The sequence below is a fragment of the Erithacus rubecula genome (genome assembly GCF_903797595.1).
Source record: "Erithacus rubecula genome assembly, chromosome: 16".
Classification (NCBI taxonomy): Eukaryota; Metazoa; Chordata; class Aves; order Passeriformes; family Muscicapidae; genus Erithacus; species Erithacus rubecula.
Genome location: NC_136668.1, coordinates 5,198,628 through 5,212,098, shown reverse-complemented (window position 1 = coordinate 5,212,098; position 13,471 = coordinate 5,198,628). Strand labels below are relative to the sequence as shown.

Genomic DNA, 13,471 nt, shown 5'->3' with positions numbered 1-13,471 from the left:
AGGAAAAAGTGTGTTAGTGTCTTGTGAAACTGGTTTCACAAGCACAGCACCGAACTCTCCCTTGCAAATCCACACAAAACATTCCGAGGCTGAAATTCTGACCCGGGGCTGGCAGTCTGTACAGCAATTATCCCTGCTGCCCTTCCCTGGCACCTTGCACGTGTACTGAAGATGTGCCATGCACACAAAGATCAGCTGATTCTCCCCAATACAACGTGGGAGGGACAGGAACATCTACAGCTGGTTAATTACTTACTGAGAGTGGTTTCTAGCATTTTTATTTTTAATCCCGTTTATGCATGGAACCAACATCACTTTCTGAGGCAGTGAACCTTTTGTTAGAAATAGCAACAGGCTCCATAACGGTGCTGCCTTTAAAGCTTGCAGATCTAGGAAAAAAACCAGCAGTTTATCACCTGGCATCCTCATACAGTTTAATGTTTGACTAATTCCGAAGTTGCAGTACTGCTGTCTCATGTGCAGCACATCACTTGCTGATGAGATTTTTTTTTATGGTCTTTTAAAGATCAGTGCTGGGAAATACTCTAAATTTGGGATTTATTTCAGAATGGTGGGTCTGCCCTCCTTTTCTACTCACACTTGTAGAAAAACCTGCATCAGTTATGATGGACCACGCAATGATCTGGGTTCTGAATAGATGAGAAGTTCCAAAAATGGTATCAAAAAGCTCAGTAACAGAAGTGCCTGTACTTAGGTCAAGATTATTAGGATTTCAGGAAACAAATTACAGGTCTCACACAAATTAATTATCTTCTTTCCATGTCACAGGGAGATTATTAACACAGACTTGTAGAACAATTAAGTTTGAAAGGGACCTCTTGAGGTCATCCAGTACAACACTCTGACCTCAAATGCCAATCTTGAAGTTACATGAGGTTAACTCCTCACCCAGTTCATTCTTGAATATCCGCATTTTGCAACTTCAGATACTTATTTTTGGTGCTTCAAATAGAAAGAGGGAGTGAGGAGCTGAGAGCCCCCACCTTGGCTACTGATGACATAAGGGGTGTAAATTTTGCTGAACACACACAGTCTTCAGCAATAATCAGTCTTCTACCCTATGGACATTATGTTTCCATGTTCAGACAAATTATGCAATGTGCTCTTATGTGAATAATGGAGATTATTTTTAGAACTTAGAAATTTGTTATTTACCAAAATGTAGCTGAAATGGCTGACAGCAAAGCACAATGCTCAAGTGACTCCAGTGCCAGAGCTCCAGGCATTGGAACAAACATTTCTCTTTGTCAGAGCTGGCATAATCATAACTTTCTTGTAAATCAGGAACACTGTTTCAAAGCTTGTTTATCGAAATGATGAAATCACATCTTCCTGGTAACCCCAAGCATGTCATTTATCTATTTATCTCCATCAGAAGAAAGCCTTTAATGAAAATAAAGGAAGTGTCACCACTTATCACTAACAAGAAATCTGCTAGCAATCCTGACTTTCCCAATCTGTGTGAGACAGTGAAGGGAAGGAAGGGAAATGTGAGCATATATGAATATGAGCATATATAACAGCAATAGTTGCCTCTTTCGCATAATAAAATATCTTTGAAAAGTGTGACTTAGAAATGAGGATCTTCTCCATCTATTATATTTTTGCAACTCTTGCACATTAACTAATATTCTGTTTTCAATATTCTATTGGTATCTAAATGAAAATCTTGCATTTTTTTCAAAATGAACTATTACATTTACATGGAATTGTAAACTGCAATACTGACATTTCTTTTGAGGTTATATTTTTTTTTTCTTTAGAATGAAATGAAGCAATAGTAATTTGTCACATGACTTCACTAAAATACATGCTGCTTACACCAACACAGGTCAGCAGGTGCACTGTGCCTGAAGTACTCCCTCCTACAATTACTTGCTAGGCAAAATTTATAATACATCAAGATGAAAATCAAAAGTGAGATTGAACAACCTCGCCAAGGTATGGAACTCTGGGGTTACAGATGTTTAAGTACAGAGAAATTTGGAAGAACAATAATTAAAGTTACAGTTCTGCAAAACACATTAAACTGTCAAAAGCCAAGCCAAACAACTTCATAGGAATATTGTAAATAGCAACATTCCAGAAAGAAAAATCTGCTGAGGATATTTGAAAGGTCAAAGTGTTGTGCACAGTCAACAGCAGAACTGAGTATGAACACCTCAGTGCAACATAGAAAATAAATTTTAAAAAAACAAACAAATTCTGCCAAGAAATACCACATTCTGAACCAGCTCCAGGAATAAAACATTTTGCATTAACTTAAGATCTGGCAGGCAGTTAAGCTCATGAGGAACAAATATCCTATGCTTCCAGGGCTCCTGCAGCACCAAAAAACCACTGTGGATAAAGCTACTTTAGGCAGCACTATCCAGGCAGGGACAGTGCTGTCCTTAAAAGCATCCAGGAGAATGAGTTATGAGCTTAACTAAAAGAACCATGTATATGATATTCCCAGGAGAAAACAAACAAAAAATAACACAACAAGAAAACCCAAACCAAAACAAACAAAAAAAAGCCCACCAAAAAACCCCAACCCCTCAATACTCTTGCAATCAATATATAAACTGTTTTCTTTCAACACAGTTCTGTTCACTTTTGATTAATTTTCAGCTCTAGAGTATTAACTGTTGAGTGCCTTAACTGGCTGATTAGAATCCAATACAAAGTGTAGGCTGCACCCCTTTGCAACAAACTCAGTTTATTGAAGAAGGAATTGCATTAACCAGCTGCTGGTTCATTCAGCACTCAGTTTATATCCTGTGAATGTTTATCATGGATTAGCACTCAGTTTATATCCTGTGAATGTTTATCATGGATTACTCTCACACTGTGGCTCTGGCATGGTCACTCAGCAGAGCTTGTTCTGCAGAGCAGATTCAGGGCCCTTTGCCTGCCCTTCCTTGGGCTTTTGGGAACACTCCACATCTCCTCACCCTGCACCAGCCCCTGATCAGAGGAACCACACTGAGCCATTAAAAGCACTGCAAAGGTAGCAGATTTTGTAAGGTGGGCATAGACAATGTATAAAGAACATGCTCAACTCATATTTAACAAGGCAAATTCACTAAACCCACAACTTAGCTTTTCTTAAATGGAATTTGTTTTTCATGTCAGGGTGCTTGCAGCCTTTTGGAGACCAAATTGATGCCAGTTTTCAGCTAGCAAAGAAGTGCCAAGAGTTTATTCCTATCCAACCTTGAGCAAAATACCTGTTAAAGACCTTAACTTACTTGAATTCTACATTTTCATAATGTTCACCAAAGAAGTGGAAGAAGACACCACAAATGTTAAGAGTTTGTAAAAATAAAAACTATCATTCTCAACTACCTTGCTCTCTTTAGGAATAAATCTCAGCATAATACACTTCAGTGTATTTCTGGACATGTAACCTTTCCCCATAATGGAAGAAAAACTTTGTGTTTGCATCCTTCAGTTATGAAAAAGCAACAGTTTCAACCCAATCTAATTTTACTGCCTCTTTAATTGCACCTTCTGGTGGCTCACGCTTGAGCAGTGATTTAGGTTTAAGCTGATAGGTTCAAACACTGCTTCAAGAAATGAATGGCTGAGAATTACCCGTGCACTGAACCCCAGCCAGGAGTCTGCTGACACTCACAAACCTGTGCCTGGGAGACACTGCCTGCACAGCAGCAGCAGCTGAGCTCTGACACACAGCACCCAGCCAGGACATGACTCTGGGGAGCCAAAAAATGCAAGGTGAGATAGAAAATAATCACCCCTTGGACCTTATCAAGATGCAAATTATGAAATCAGTTGTTTATTTATTTTTAGTCCTTATCCCTCAATATGAAATTCAACTTAATTACCTTATGTCTCTGACAGTAATAATTGCCACATATAAGATACAGAGGAAAAGGAGACATGCAGTTACTATGGAGTAAAGAGAAAAAGCTGGCAGAAATCAGGTTCAAAAGTTTAAGTCTTTCTGGGGATTCAGAAAGTTACATTCTGTATGTTTTTCTATCAGAAATGACACAAGAATATAACTCTTTACATATATATCCAAAAAAACAAAACTGGAATTCTGTTACACACTGCCCTCCAACTGTGCCACTATTAAGTGTCACCACTTCAAGAGTGGAGCTGTGTTTCTCTGCCCTAAACATGTAAGGCAAGGAGGGCTTCCCTCAGCACAGGCTCACACAGCACAGCTGAGCATCAGGCTCAGGCTAGAAAGAAGCAAGAGCTAAAGAAGAATTAAAGCAGGTATTTCTATATTGAGAACAATGAAGTAAAAGGATTTTCTAAATGCTAATTTGATTGTCATGTAAAACAATGGTCATAAGCATAAACCTGAACAGGGAACCAAATTTAGAACGTCACTTAAATTAATTAAAAGCTGAACAAGGAATTCAACTACATGAACATATTCAACATACAAAACCACATTTCTCTGTATTAATTTGATGAGGAAAACAGAGCTAGAAAGACTGTATAACAGCAGCAGCTGTTTTTATATAGCATTTCTGGATTCATATGAAGCAGCTCAGGTGCTCAGATTTTTAGTGATTTCAAATATTGTCTACACACACCTCTATAAATATTTGTGTATCTGTCTGCCCACACCTAAGAGATATTTCTATCCTTTCCCCTTCCTTCACATTTTACTTCGAGACAATTTGATTTCTTCTAAAACCACATATTTGGAAGGACAGATCTGACACAGCACAGTAAAGGAAGGCAAATAAAATTTACATTTTTTGTAACTGTTAACATCTGCAGCGCTTTCCACATTATTACTGCTTCATTACCTAAACAGCAGCATTATATGAACACTCTGAGAAGGACACATGCCTGACATGGCATTGCTTCCTAACACTACAGGCTTGGCCATCTCCGAGTCACCTGAAATGGAATGCCAATAATGCACATCACACAAGTGACTCTGAAAATGAGGAAATCAATACAAAACACATCAGCCCTATCTATCTTCCTTAGCTAAATCTATCCTTATCCATCTTATTCCTAAATCTAACCAAAACATGTTTATCTCAATTCTACCTCTGCAGAATTTGCATCTTACAGCCTTTACTGCATGCAGCAGTACTGCACAACCATGGCACTTATGGCCTTGATTTCCTGGTTTAGTCTCAATTTCCTCTTGTATTCAAGAGACTGTCGATACAAACCATAACTTTAAGTTGCAAAAATGCTGATATCAGCCTGTAAGACATGGAGCTCCCATGTATTTTTTTTCAAAATTTAAGTCAGACAATATTCAGAAACCAACCTATAGAGAAGCCAATTTTGAGTCAGATCCAAAAGGGAAGAATTCAATCCTTACTGCCATGACTACAAGACAAGAAGTTTGACTGCAAGTGCACTGCTGTTATTTTGATAAAGCTTTCTGTGAGAATGAGGAGTGACAGTGACTAAAAGAAGAGATGCCTTTTATTGCTCTGGAAATGTCAGTTTTGGAGACTAAAGCAGGCACTTGCTCAATCTCAGCACGTGGCTGTTCAGCCTGTGCAGTGTAAGAAGCTGTCAGGGAAGGGGCACAAAAAATCTGCTTTTACTACTGAAAAAAGAACCAATAGATGATCACCTAAATGGTGATCTCATCACAGGATACACAAAGTCAAATTCAGAATCCAAACTCAGACACAACATCTCCAGCTAATCCTAAGAATGACCAACTATCCTTTGAGTGGAAAGAGAAGGGAGGGCAGTAGTACACTTTTGCCCAAAAAATGAATATTCTACAGTGCTCAAAGGCTGAACAGGTAAGAGATGAAGGTTTCTGGTTTGTGATGCAAAACAAGGCACCCGATTTTTTTTTTTCCTCTTTGCAGATCATTTACTTTTCAAAAATGCACTCAATTTCCCACTTCCACATGCTATTTAATCATATCAAAATCTTGCTTTATTTTAGAAAAGGATTATGTCAGTAATTTTCAGTAAGTACTTTCAGGGCCCTCCTGGCATTAACACCACGTTCAATATTTTCATTAATTGGGACCAGGTAGTTCAGGCCATGTGGGATTTGAGGCACAGTATTTCCCTAGCCCAGACTTTAACTGAGAAAGCAAAGCTTTCATTTGAAATAAAAAAGGAACCAAGTACAATCAAGCATGGGTAGATTCTGAGCACAGGCACTACAGAAAACCCTGTCTCTGAAGCACATTCATGCTGCTGAACCACCACTCAAAACCTAAACAATTATACAGGATCAAATACTAACTCCTAACGATGCTGCTTAAGGACATAAACTTTGAAGAGGCATGAAAACCTTTTATCAGCTGTGTCTGTAAGTCTTGACAACAGGAGAAATACTGTGAATTTCATTGCAAATCCCAAGCTCACTTATCCCAGTAAGGAAATGGGTATCAAGACACGGCCTGTGTGAGTCAGCTTTTCACCTCTGCTTATTATCCCAAACAAATTTCAATCTTCAGATACAATCAGACCATCCACTATCTTCTATCAAAATGCCTGGCCTTCCTCTGACAACTTCTGAGTGCAGTTTTGCATTGTCAAAGCAAAATCCTTTAATAAGCAGAAGGGTTTGCAAGTAACCCTTCTAAAATCGTGTACAGCCATGATTTCCTCATTGCTTCTCCACATTTAAAATATCCTGTAATATAACATGTAATCTGTTAGAGATTATAAAGGTTTTGCCACAGATGCAAACCCAGTTTGGAGTAGACCACCTTCACTTCCAATTCCTAATCTAAATAAAAGAGCTTCTATGAAAGCAAGCTGTGGATATTGATCAAACAAGTTCTGCTCTGACTGGCCACACTTTTACCTTTAACATTGGATTTAAGTAAATCTAAACTATGGAAATACAGCATGAGCATAAAAAATATGTATATAATTTATATTTTAACTCAGTCCTTTTTGTCTCCCTTCTTATTCAAGTTTCACAGCATACATATGGGTATGAATAAACAAGGGATTTTTCACCCTTACTTCATGCACAGCAGCTTGAAAAATGTTTCCAATTAACATAAATGATAATACACATACATAAGGCTGTCTTTCAAAGAGGTTTGATAATTCATAAATGAAATGTTTACACAGATGAGGTCAAGCCAAAAGGTTTGTAATATCAGTATTTAACGGATATAAATCTGTTCATCACTGCTAAGGAACATGGGATGACTTCAAATATTCACTACTGAATGTGCTCAGTACACATTTAGAGCAACTTGCATGAATTCTTATTCCAATTTTTAATTACTATGCAGTCTGTAAAGACAAAAAATCAAGAGTCAGATTGCTCTTTTTTCTTCCATCAGAACAATTAACATTAATGACACTTCACAGGAACTTCTACACATTCATTATTAAAATAATAAATTGATTGAAGTTTGAACAAAAGTATAGCAATACCTACAGGTACAGATGTTTACCCTTATGTATATTTCTATCAATATTTCCTTATTCAATGTTCATCAGGAGCTAAAGCAATGCTTAACAAAACAAAAAATTAACAAAAACACCCAAGCAATTACTTTAAAAATATTGATAGCATTTTGGGTTTTTTTTTCCAGATGTAATTTTCCTCTTGGACTGTACACAGCTTTACTTACATAACTTAGTTTTTGTGGTTTTATGAAACCATAAAATGAGGACAAGGATTTCATACCATTAAACAGACCTTGGTGGCAGGAAGAAAAGACAATTTGTTTTCACTAAAAACTTTTAGACAGAGTAGGAATTTATATCTCTTTGCAGTCCACCCTGGTTTATCCCCTACCAGAGAATAACATAACCAAATGTGGTTTCTTTTTCCCTAGGGTTTCCATGGCTTTAATTTCTATCTCAAAATTAAATATTAAAATTAAAGTATCCACCCATCCACATGGAGATGCAGACACTTAGTTTTTTGGATTTATTAGAAGCTACTCATACTGATAACAGCATAGGGATATAAGATTTGGCATGGTAAACACAGGTTTAGCAGCCTAATTGCTCAGATTTTTGTGGATCATTATGCTAATGCCTCTGCAGGAAAGTGCTAAATCAGAATTCCCATCACAGAGAATTCTCCTTGCTGACTGGGAAGGGAGAACTGGGACATGCTGGGTGATGGGAGGAGATTGATCCTCAGGGACAGACAAAAGGGATTTTCAAACCCCCAGGACTACTGAGCACTGCCAAAGGGGAAAAAGCAAAGCCTGACACAAAACATCAGGAATTACAACTCTGTCTGCCCAGAGCAGAGCCTTGAGACAAGGACACTTTGCCCTACAGTGGTGCTTGGGAAGATGATGGATTCATGGAGTCTGCAGGACAAAGACACTCTAAACTAACAAACAGCTCTGCACGTGTGTACAGTTTTATATTGTCCAGAATTCAACTGGAGCTTGAGATAATCCTCATTATTTTGTTTTCCAGGTCCCCCTGTACATTATGCTCCCTGAACTATATTCTCCTATGTAAACAAATCTTACCCTGATCCCCCAGGACACCTAAACCTGCTCTGACTCCATCTCCAGACTCTCAGCTGTGCTAGAAAGCCAGGCTTGCTTGGAGGACTACAAATGTCATAGTAGCAGAGTTTTTGCTTTGGCAAAATAAAAGCCAAATGATAAGTTTTCCATGATAAATATGTATTTGAAAGAGCAAATATAATTTGATATTTTTGATCCAACAATAAATCAGGTAAAAAAAAAATAGCTATCAACACAGTTTCTTAGCTTCTTACTGGACTCATATTTTCTTCAGTTTCCTGAAAAAGTTTTGTTTCTGTGTTTTCTGATCCTGTGTCCACATTTAATCATCTAATGCACCTCCACCACACAGCAGATGTATCATTAACTATTTCTGAAAAAAGGTGAAATAAAATCACCCAGCATGAGAAGACTATGGAATAAGCCAACACTAGCAGATGGTGTTTATTTTGTCACCACTTGTATTAAAAATTGTCACCTATTTCATCAGTATCTTTCAGGTAGAAGCTTCATGCAAAAAGTGGAAAAGCTGTTTTTTGTAAGCTGTCACATAACTCCTTAAAATAAAATGTCTTCTGTTTGTAGCTTTCAGTTTTTAGGGCATGGTGCATTACACAGGAGATCGATTTGTGTAAATTTGAGGTGATCGAGTATTTTGCCAGCAGCTCAGCTTTTCATCACACAACCTCTTTTGTTTCTTAAGCAAGTTTCAAATCCTTTATTCCCAATACTGGTGCTGTTCAGACAAATTCTGTAACATTGCTCCTAGAAGAGTCACCTGGTAGAACTGTCAGCTTGTTTTCTTTTAGGACCCACTGTGCAAGAGTTTTACTTCTCCCTCAGGATTTCCTACATTTTTGCTATTTTATTTTATCACACACTTTGGGCTGTGTGGTTTCCAATCTCTGGCTGACAGTTTCTTAACAAAACAGTTGCATGAAGAGTAATTGCACAACCCAGACTTGGCTGCCTAAAGAAATCACTGCTAAAATCCCATGATAAACCCAGGTCTTGCTCATGTAGTTTTGAAAGAATGCTCACTAGAATTTGAACCTAAAATCCCCTGTTAGTGCACTGCAATACGGTTTGATTGACTCAATCCTTTCTCCCTCCCTGTCAAGTCTTTTGCACTCCAGTTCAGGTTGGTTTGCACACACTATACCAGGACTGACCCTTTTGCCTTTGTCATTTAATGAGGCCTCTCAGTGTCCTATTCATATCATACCCTAAGATGCACACTTTTACATTTCATATATATATATATATATATATACACACACACATATATATATATATATATATATCTATCTTCTGGAATGCTGAAAAAACATTAATTATTCTGATAATTCACTGGAATTTTGTTACATTATTTTACAGCTCTGAAAAGAAACCAGGGCTGGTCTGGTTATTTTGCATTTTGGACTTTGTTATTAATTCTAAATTCACATTTTCACATAGATTTGCAATATTGGGCTGGGTGGGGGGTGTTGGGGTGGGTTGCTTGTTGTAGTTCTTTAAATCTACTAAAATTCTTCTTCCAGAAAAGCAGTATTCAGAAATTGTGAGATATTAGGACTACTCCAAATACTAGTTAGAGGAGATTTTTTTAATTCTCTTTCCTTCCAGAGTCAGAACATGGATCTGACAAGAACCCTTCTGCCTGTATTTCTGAACCACTGCCCATTCTATACCCATGTTCAGCACTTCACCTCCTTTTTTGTGGCTGCACCAGTGGCATCTTTGACCTTAGCAAAGCAAAGGCAGAGCAGATCAAGAAACCCATCACTTTATTAGAGCACTGCAAAGCAGTCTGTGCTCTAGATGAGCACACATGAGAGCTGGGTACCTTTGAAATGCAAAGTTTGAGGGCTCTACTTATGGTGGCACAAAGAGTCCTCTTCTGTTGACACAACATGCACACTGAAAGCTCTGCAACACTATTTGGATGCACTCTCAGCCAGCTGAGGCTTTAAACCAAGGTTAGTGCCATCTGTCTGGTTTTGGCAGCATCCAGATTGATGTAAAAAATCCTATGGCAGTGTTTAAAAGGAGCAGAAATAAAGCTTGCTTTTGGTCAAGTCCCTGGAATTATTAACATCAAAGATTTGGCTGATATTGTCAGGCAGCACATCTGGGCTCACTGCACCTTTCTCACCACATTTAGAATGTATAACAAGCTATTCCACTACTAACATCAGATTTAGCATGTCCAAGAAATTAGACTCATAAAAGTCATAAAAGGTCTTAAGTTTTTCTGTTGCTTTTCTCAGTACAATTATTTTCTTACATTCATGTTAAATCAAGCCAGTAGCAAGCATTAATGCTATCAAGCATTTTTGAGTTGTAATATAGTTATTAATACATTTGCACATTCTTCTGAATTTCTAGAGCCCTGAACAAACACAGTAGCAAAAATTGAAAGCAATATAGCAATCAAATTTGTTTGAATTGGAAAGAGTTGCAGGTTGCAAGGAAAAATAAATAAACCAAAGAAAAACAATATTTTGTTTCTATAAAAGCCTCAAAGCTTCAAATAAGCAAAGACATTGTTCAGTTGGATGCAATTTGTCAGACAAAACCTTTCTGTGATCCTGGAAAATGCATTCAAGCATTATTCTTTGAGATTTAGTACAGCCTAAATAGCATAACCCACTCATTTCACCTGTGCCAAAATCCTCCTGCAACACCAATAATCAGGAGTGCTTCAGAAATGCAGGGATATGTACAGGATCATTTCCATCCTTTATTAATTTCATCTTTATTACCAACCATGCACAGACCACCTTGGGCAGTTTTTAGCATTGTACATCAGCACTATGGAAATTTAATTACTGCACCAAAAGCTGTGGCTCCCACTCTTCTAAGAAGCATGGAAACACAACAAACAGTCCTTATCTCCAGTTTGAAAATGCACTGAACACTCATGGGCTGCATTAACTGGGAAATGGTCACAGATGCTCAGTGTTTTCCAGAATTTGATTTAATAATGTTCCAGTATTTGCCCAGACACTGTTTGAGATTCAAAGAATAATGCCATTCACTAGTTTTTACCAAAAATCGAGCATTTATGGAAGGAAGTACATCAGAAACTGAGGGTGATGAGAAAAACCTCGATTTTGGTCTCATTTGAACATTAAGCAAGCAGAGTATTATTCCTGGTTAGGGCCCTCCTCTTGCAAAGCATTTACTCAACTGCTTTAAAAAAAAAAACAAACCCAAACAGAAAGGTACCTTTTATGTATGCACAGAGGTACAATGGAAGAAAAGAATGAAATAGCAAAATCCATCTTTCATTATCTCATTAGGCAATCAAATACAAGGTAAAATTCGCCAAGTCAAGGACAAGGTTTTTGCAAAAACAACCCTTGCTAATTTAGCAAGGACACATACTGACACCACAGTCAGTATAAGTGTACATATCCAATGAATGAAAATAATTTTTGAATTCAAGAAATATCAAGAGGAAGCTGTCACCAAATCATTATCTTTGATTATCTTTGTACTAAAATTCCTTGAGATATCTTTTGATTTGTATTACTACAACACAGCAATTTTTTTTTTTTTCCTAAAAAAGTGCACTGCAGGCTTTTTTTCCCCAAACATCCTCTTCCTCCCAAATGAATTTTACTCCAGGGAAGCAAAAGTGTGGGTGAGCATGGGGAGCAGTGTTACTTCAAAAACCACTGTCTAGCAATGCACAATTCCCTACAAACCCACAAAAATCAACACAACTCCCTGACTGTTTTGCACAGCCCCTGAGATACAAAACTTCAGGGGTACATCAAGTGTGACTGTCTGAATCTCATACTCTGATATAAAAAAAAAAAATCAAATCAAGATTGAAGATTAACAGAGTCATCACTAAATCTTTCACTCAAAAGTCTGACTGAAGAATCTCTGAAGAAACCATGCAAACCTTTACCAATGAAATACAATGCAACTACCTTAGGGAAAATCCAGGTTCAGGTACCATTCTGTTTTATCATCATGCCTGTGACTACCCAGATCTGGCATCTCTTCCATGTCTCCTCTCATGGAATGAGCCCCACACCATGAAGCAAGATCAGCTCAGGGAAAACAGCTCCTTCACCACCCAGCCAAGCCTCCCAGTGAAAAACAAACACCCTGAATCAGTTCAATCCAACCAGGAAGGTAATACTCAACAATGAGATAGAAATGAGTAGTAGAGATCAGGTTTATTCAACAGAATATAAATACCCAGGAGGAAAAAAAACAACCAACCAAAATCCCGCAACACATAATAAACAGAACACACACAGAACAAGATTAAGCATTGCACAACACACAAGTTCTAAACTGGGGTCTAAGTTTACAAGGAATATAGTTTAAGCAAAATAAAAACCTTACGTATTAGAGAGTTCTTTGTCTCAGCCAGCTGCTGCCAGCTTGTCTGTCTGTCTTTCAATTTCTCAGAAAGGTGTGTGTGAAAATCTAAATAAAATAAAACAAATAACATTTTAGAGATGGTTCTTCTTTTCTTCCATTCCATTCACCTTTGGTGCAATACAGCCAATAGAATGTTTCACCTCCTCCCACCCAAAGCATTCCTTAATAGTAAATAAATACATTATAATAGTAAATAAAATACATTATTCATCATTATCTAGAGATTAAGAATTCTTTTATCTTGTTATCAATGACATAAAAAAGCAGATTGAGTAGCAGTAGTTTGGTGCAATCTTGCTTTGCAGGCAGTCCATATACCCACTGTCAGCATCATTAACCACAAAAAGGCCTGAGTGCATAAAAATCTCTCTAAAATCTCTCTTTGGGCAGAACTTAACCCAAAGACCAGCAGAGTTTCCATACAGACAGTACAGGAGGTGCTTAAGCTCATGCTACTTATTTTCAGTGTACTGTCCCTTACTCCTACAGTCAAATACATATCATTGCATCCTTTAAAAGATAATTTTTGTTCCCTAAAAACAGACTCCTAAGAAACATTTGGAAAATGGACACTCAGCTGTAATAAATAATTTCTTACAAGTTTATTGCAGCAGCATTAT

The 13,471-nt window shown here is 37.6% G+C and overlaps 1 protein-coding gene across 4 annotated transcripts in view; it reads right to left on the bottom strand.

Moving 5' to 3' along the window:
- TENM2 (teneurin transmembrane protein 2) overlaps window positions 1-13,471 on the bottom strand; it is a gene marked incomplete at its 5' end in the record, with an annotated part of 475,212 nt that overhangs the window by 275,177 nt on the left and 186,564 nt on the right. For 2 of the 4 annotated variants that reach the window (XM_079319915.1, XM_079319916.1), the window contains one exon: window positions 12,813-12,896. The exons of the other annotated variants lie outside the window; for them this stretch is intronic. In XM_079319915.1, coding sequence (XP_079176041.1) covers window positions 12,813-12,896 — 84 coding nt within the window. The remainder of the gene's footprint in view (window positions 1-12,812; window positions 12,897-13,471) is intronic. 4 annotated transcript variants of the gene reach the window in all.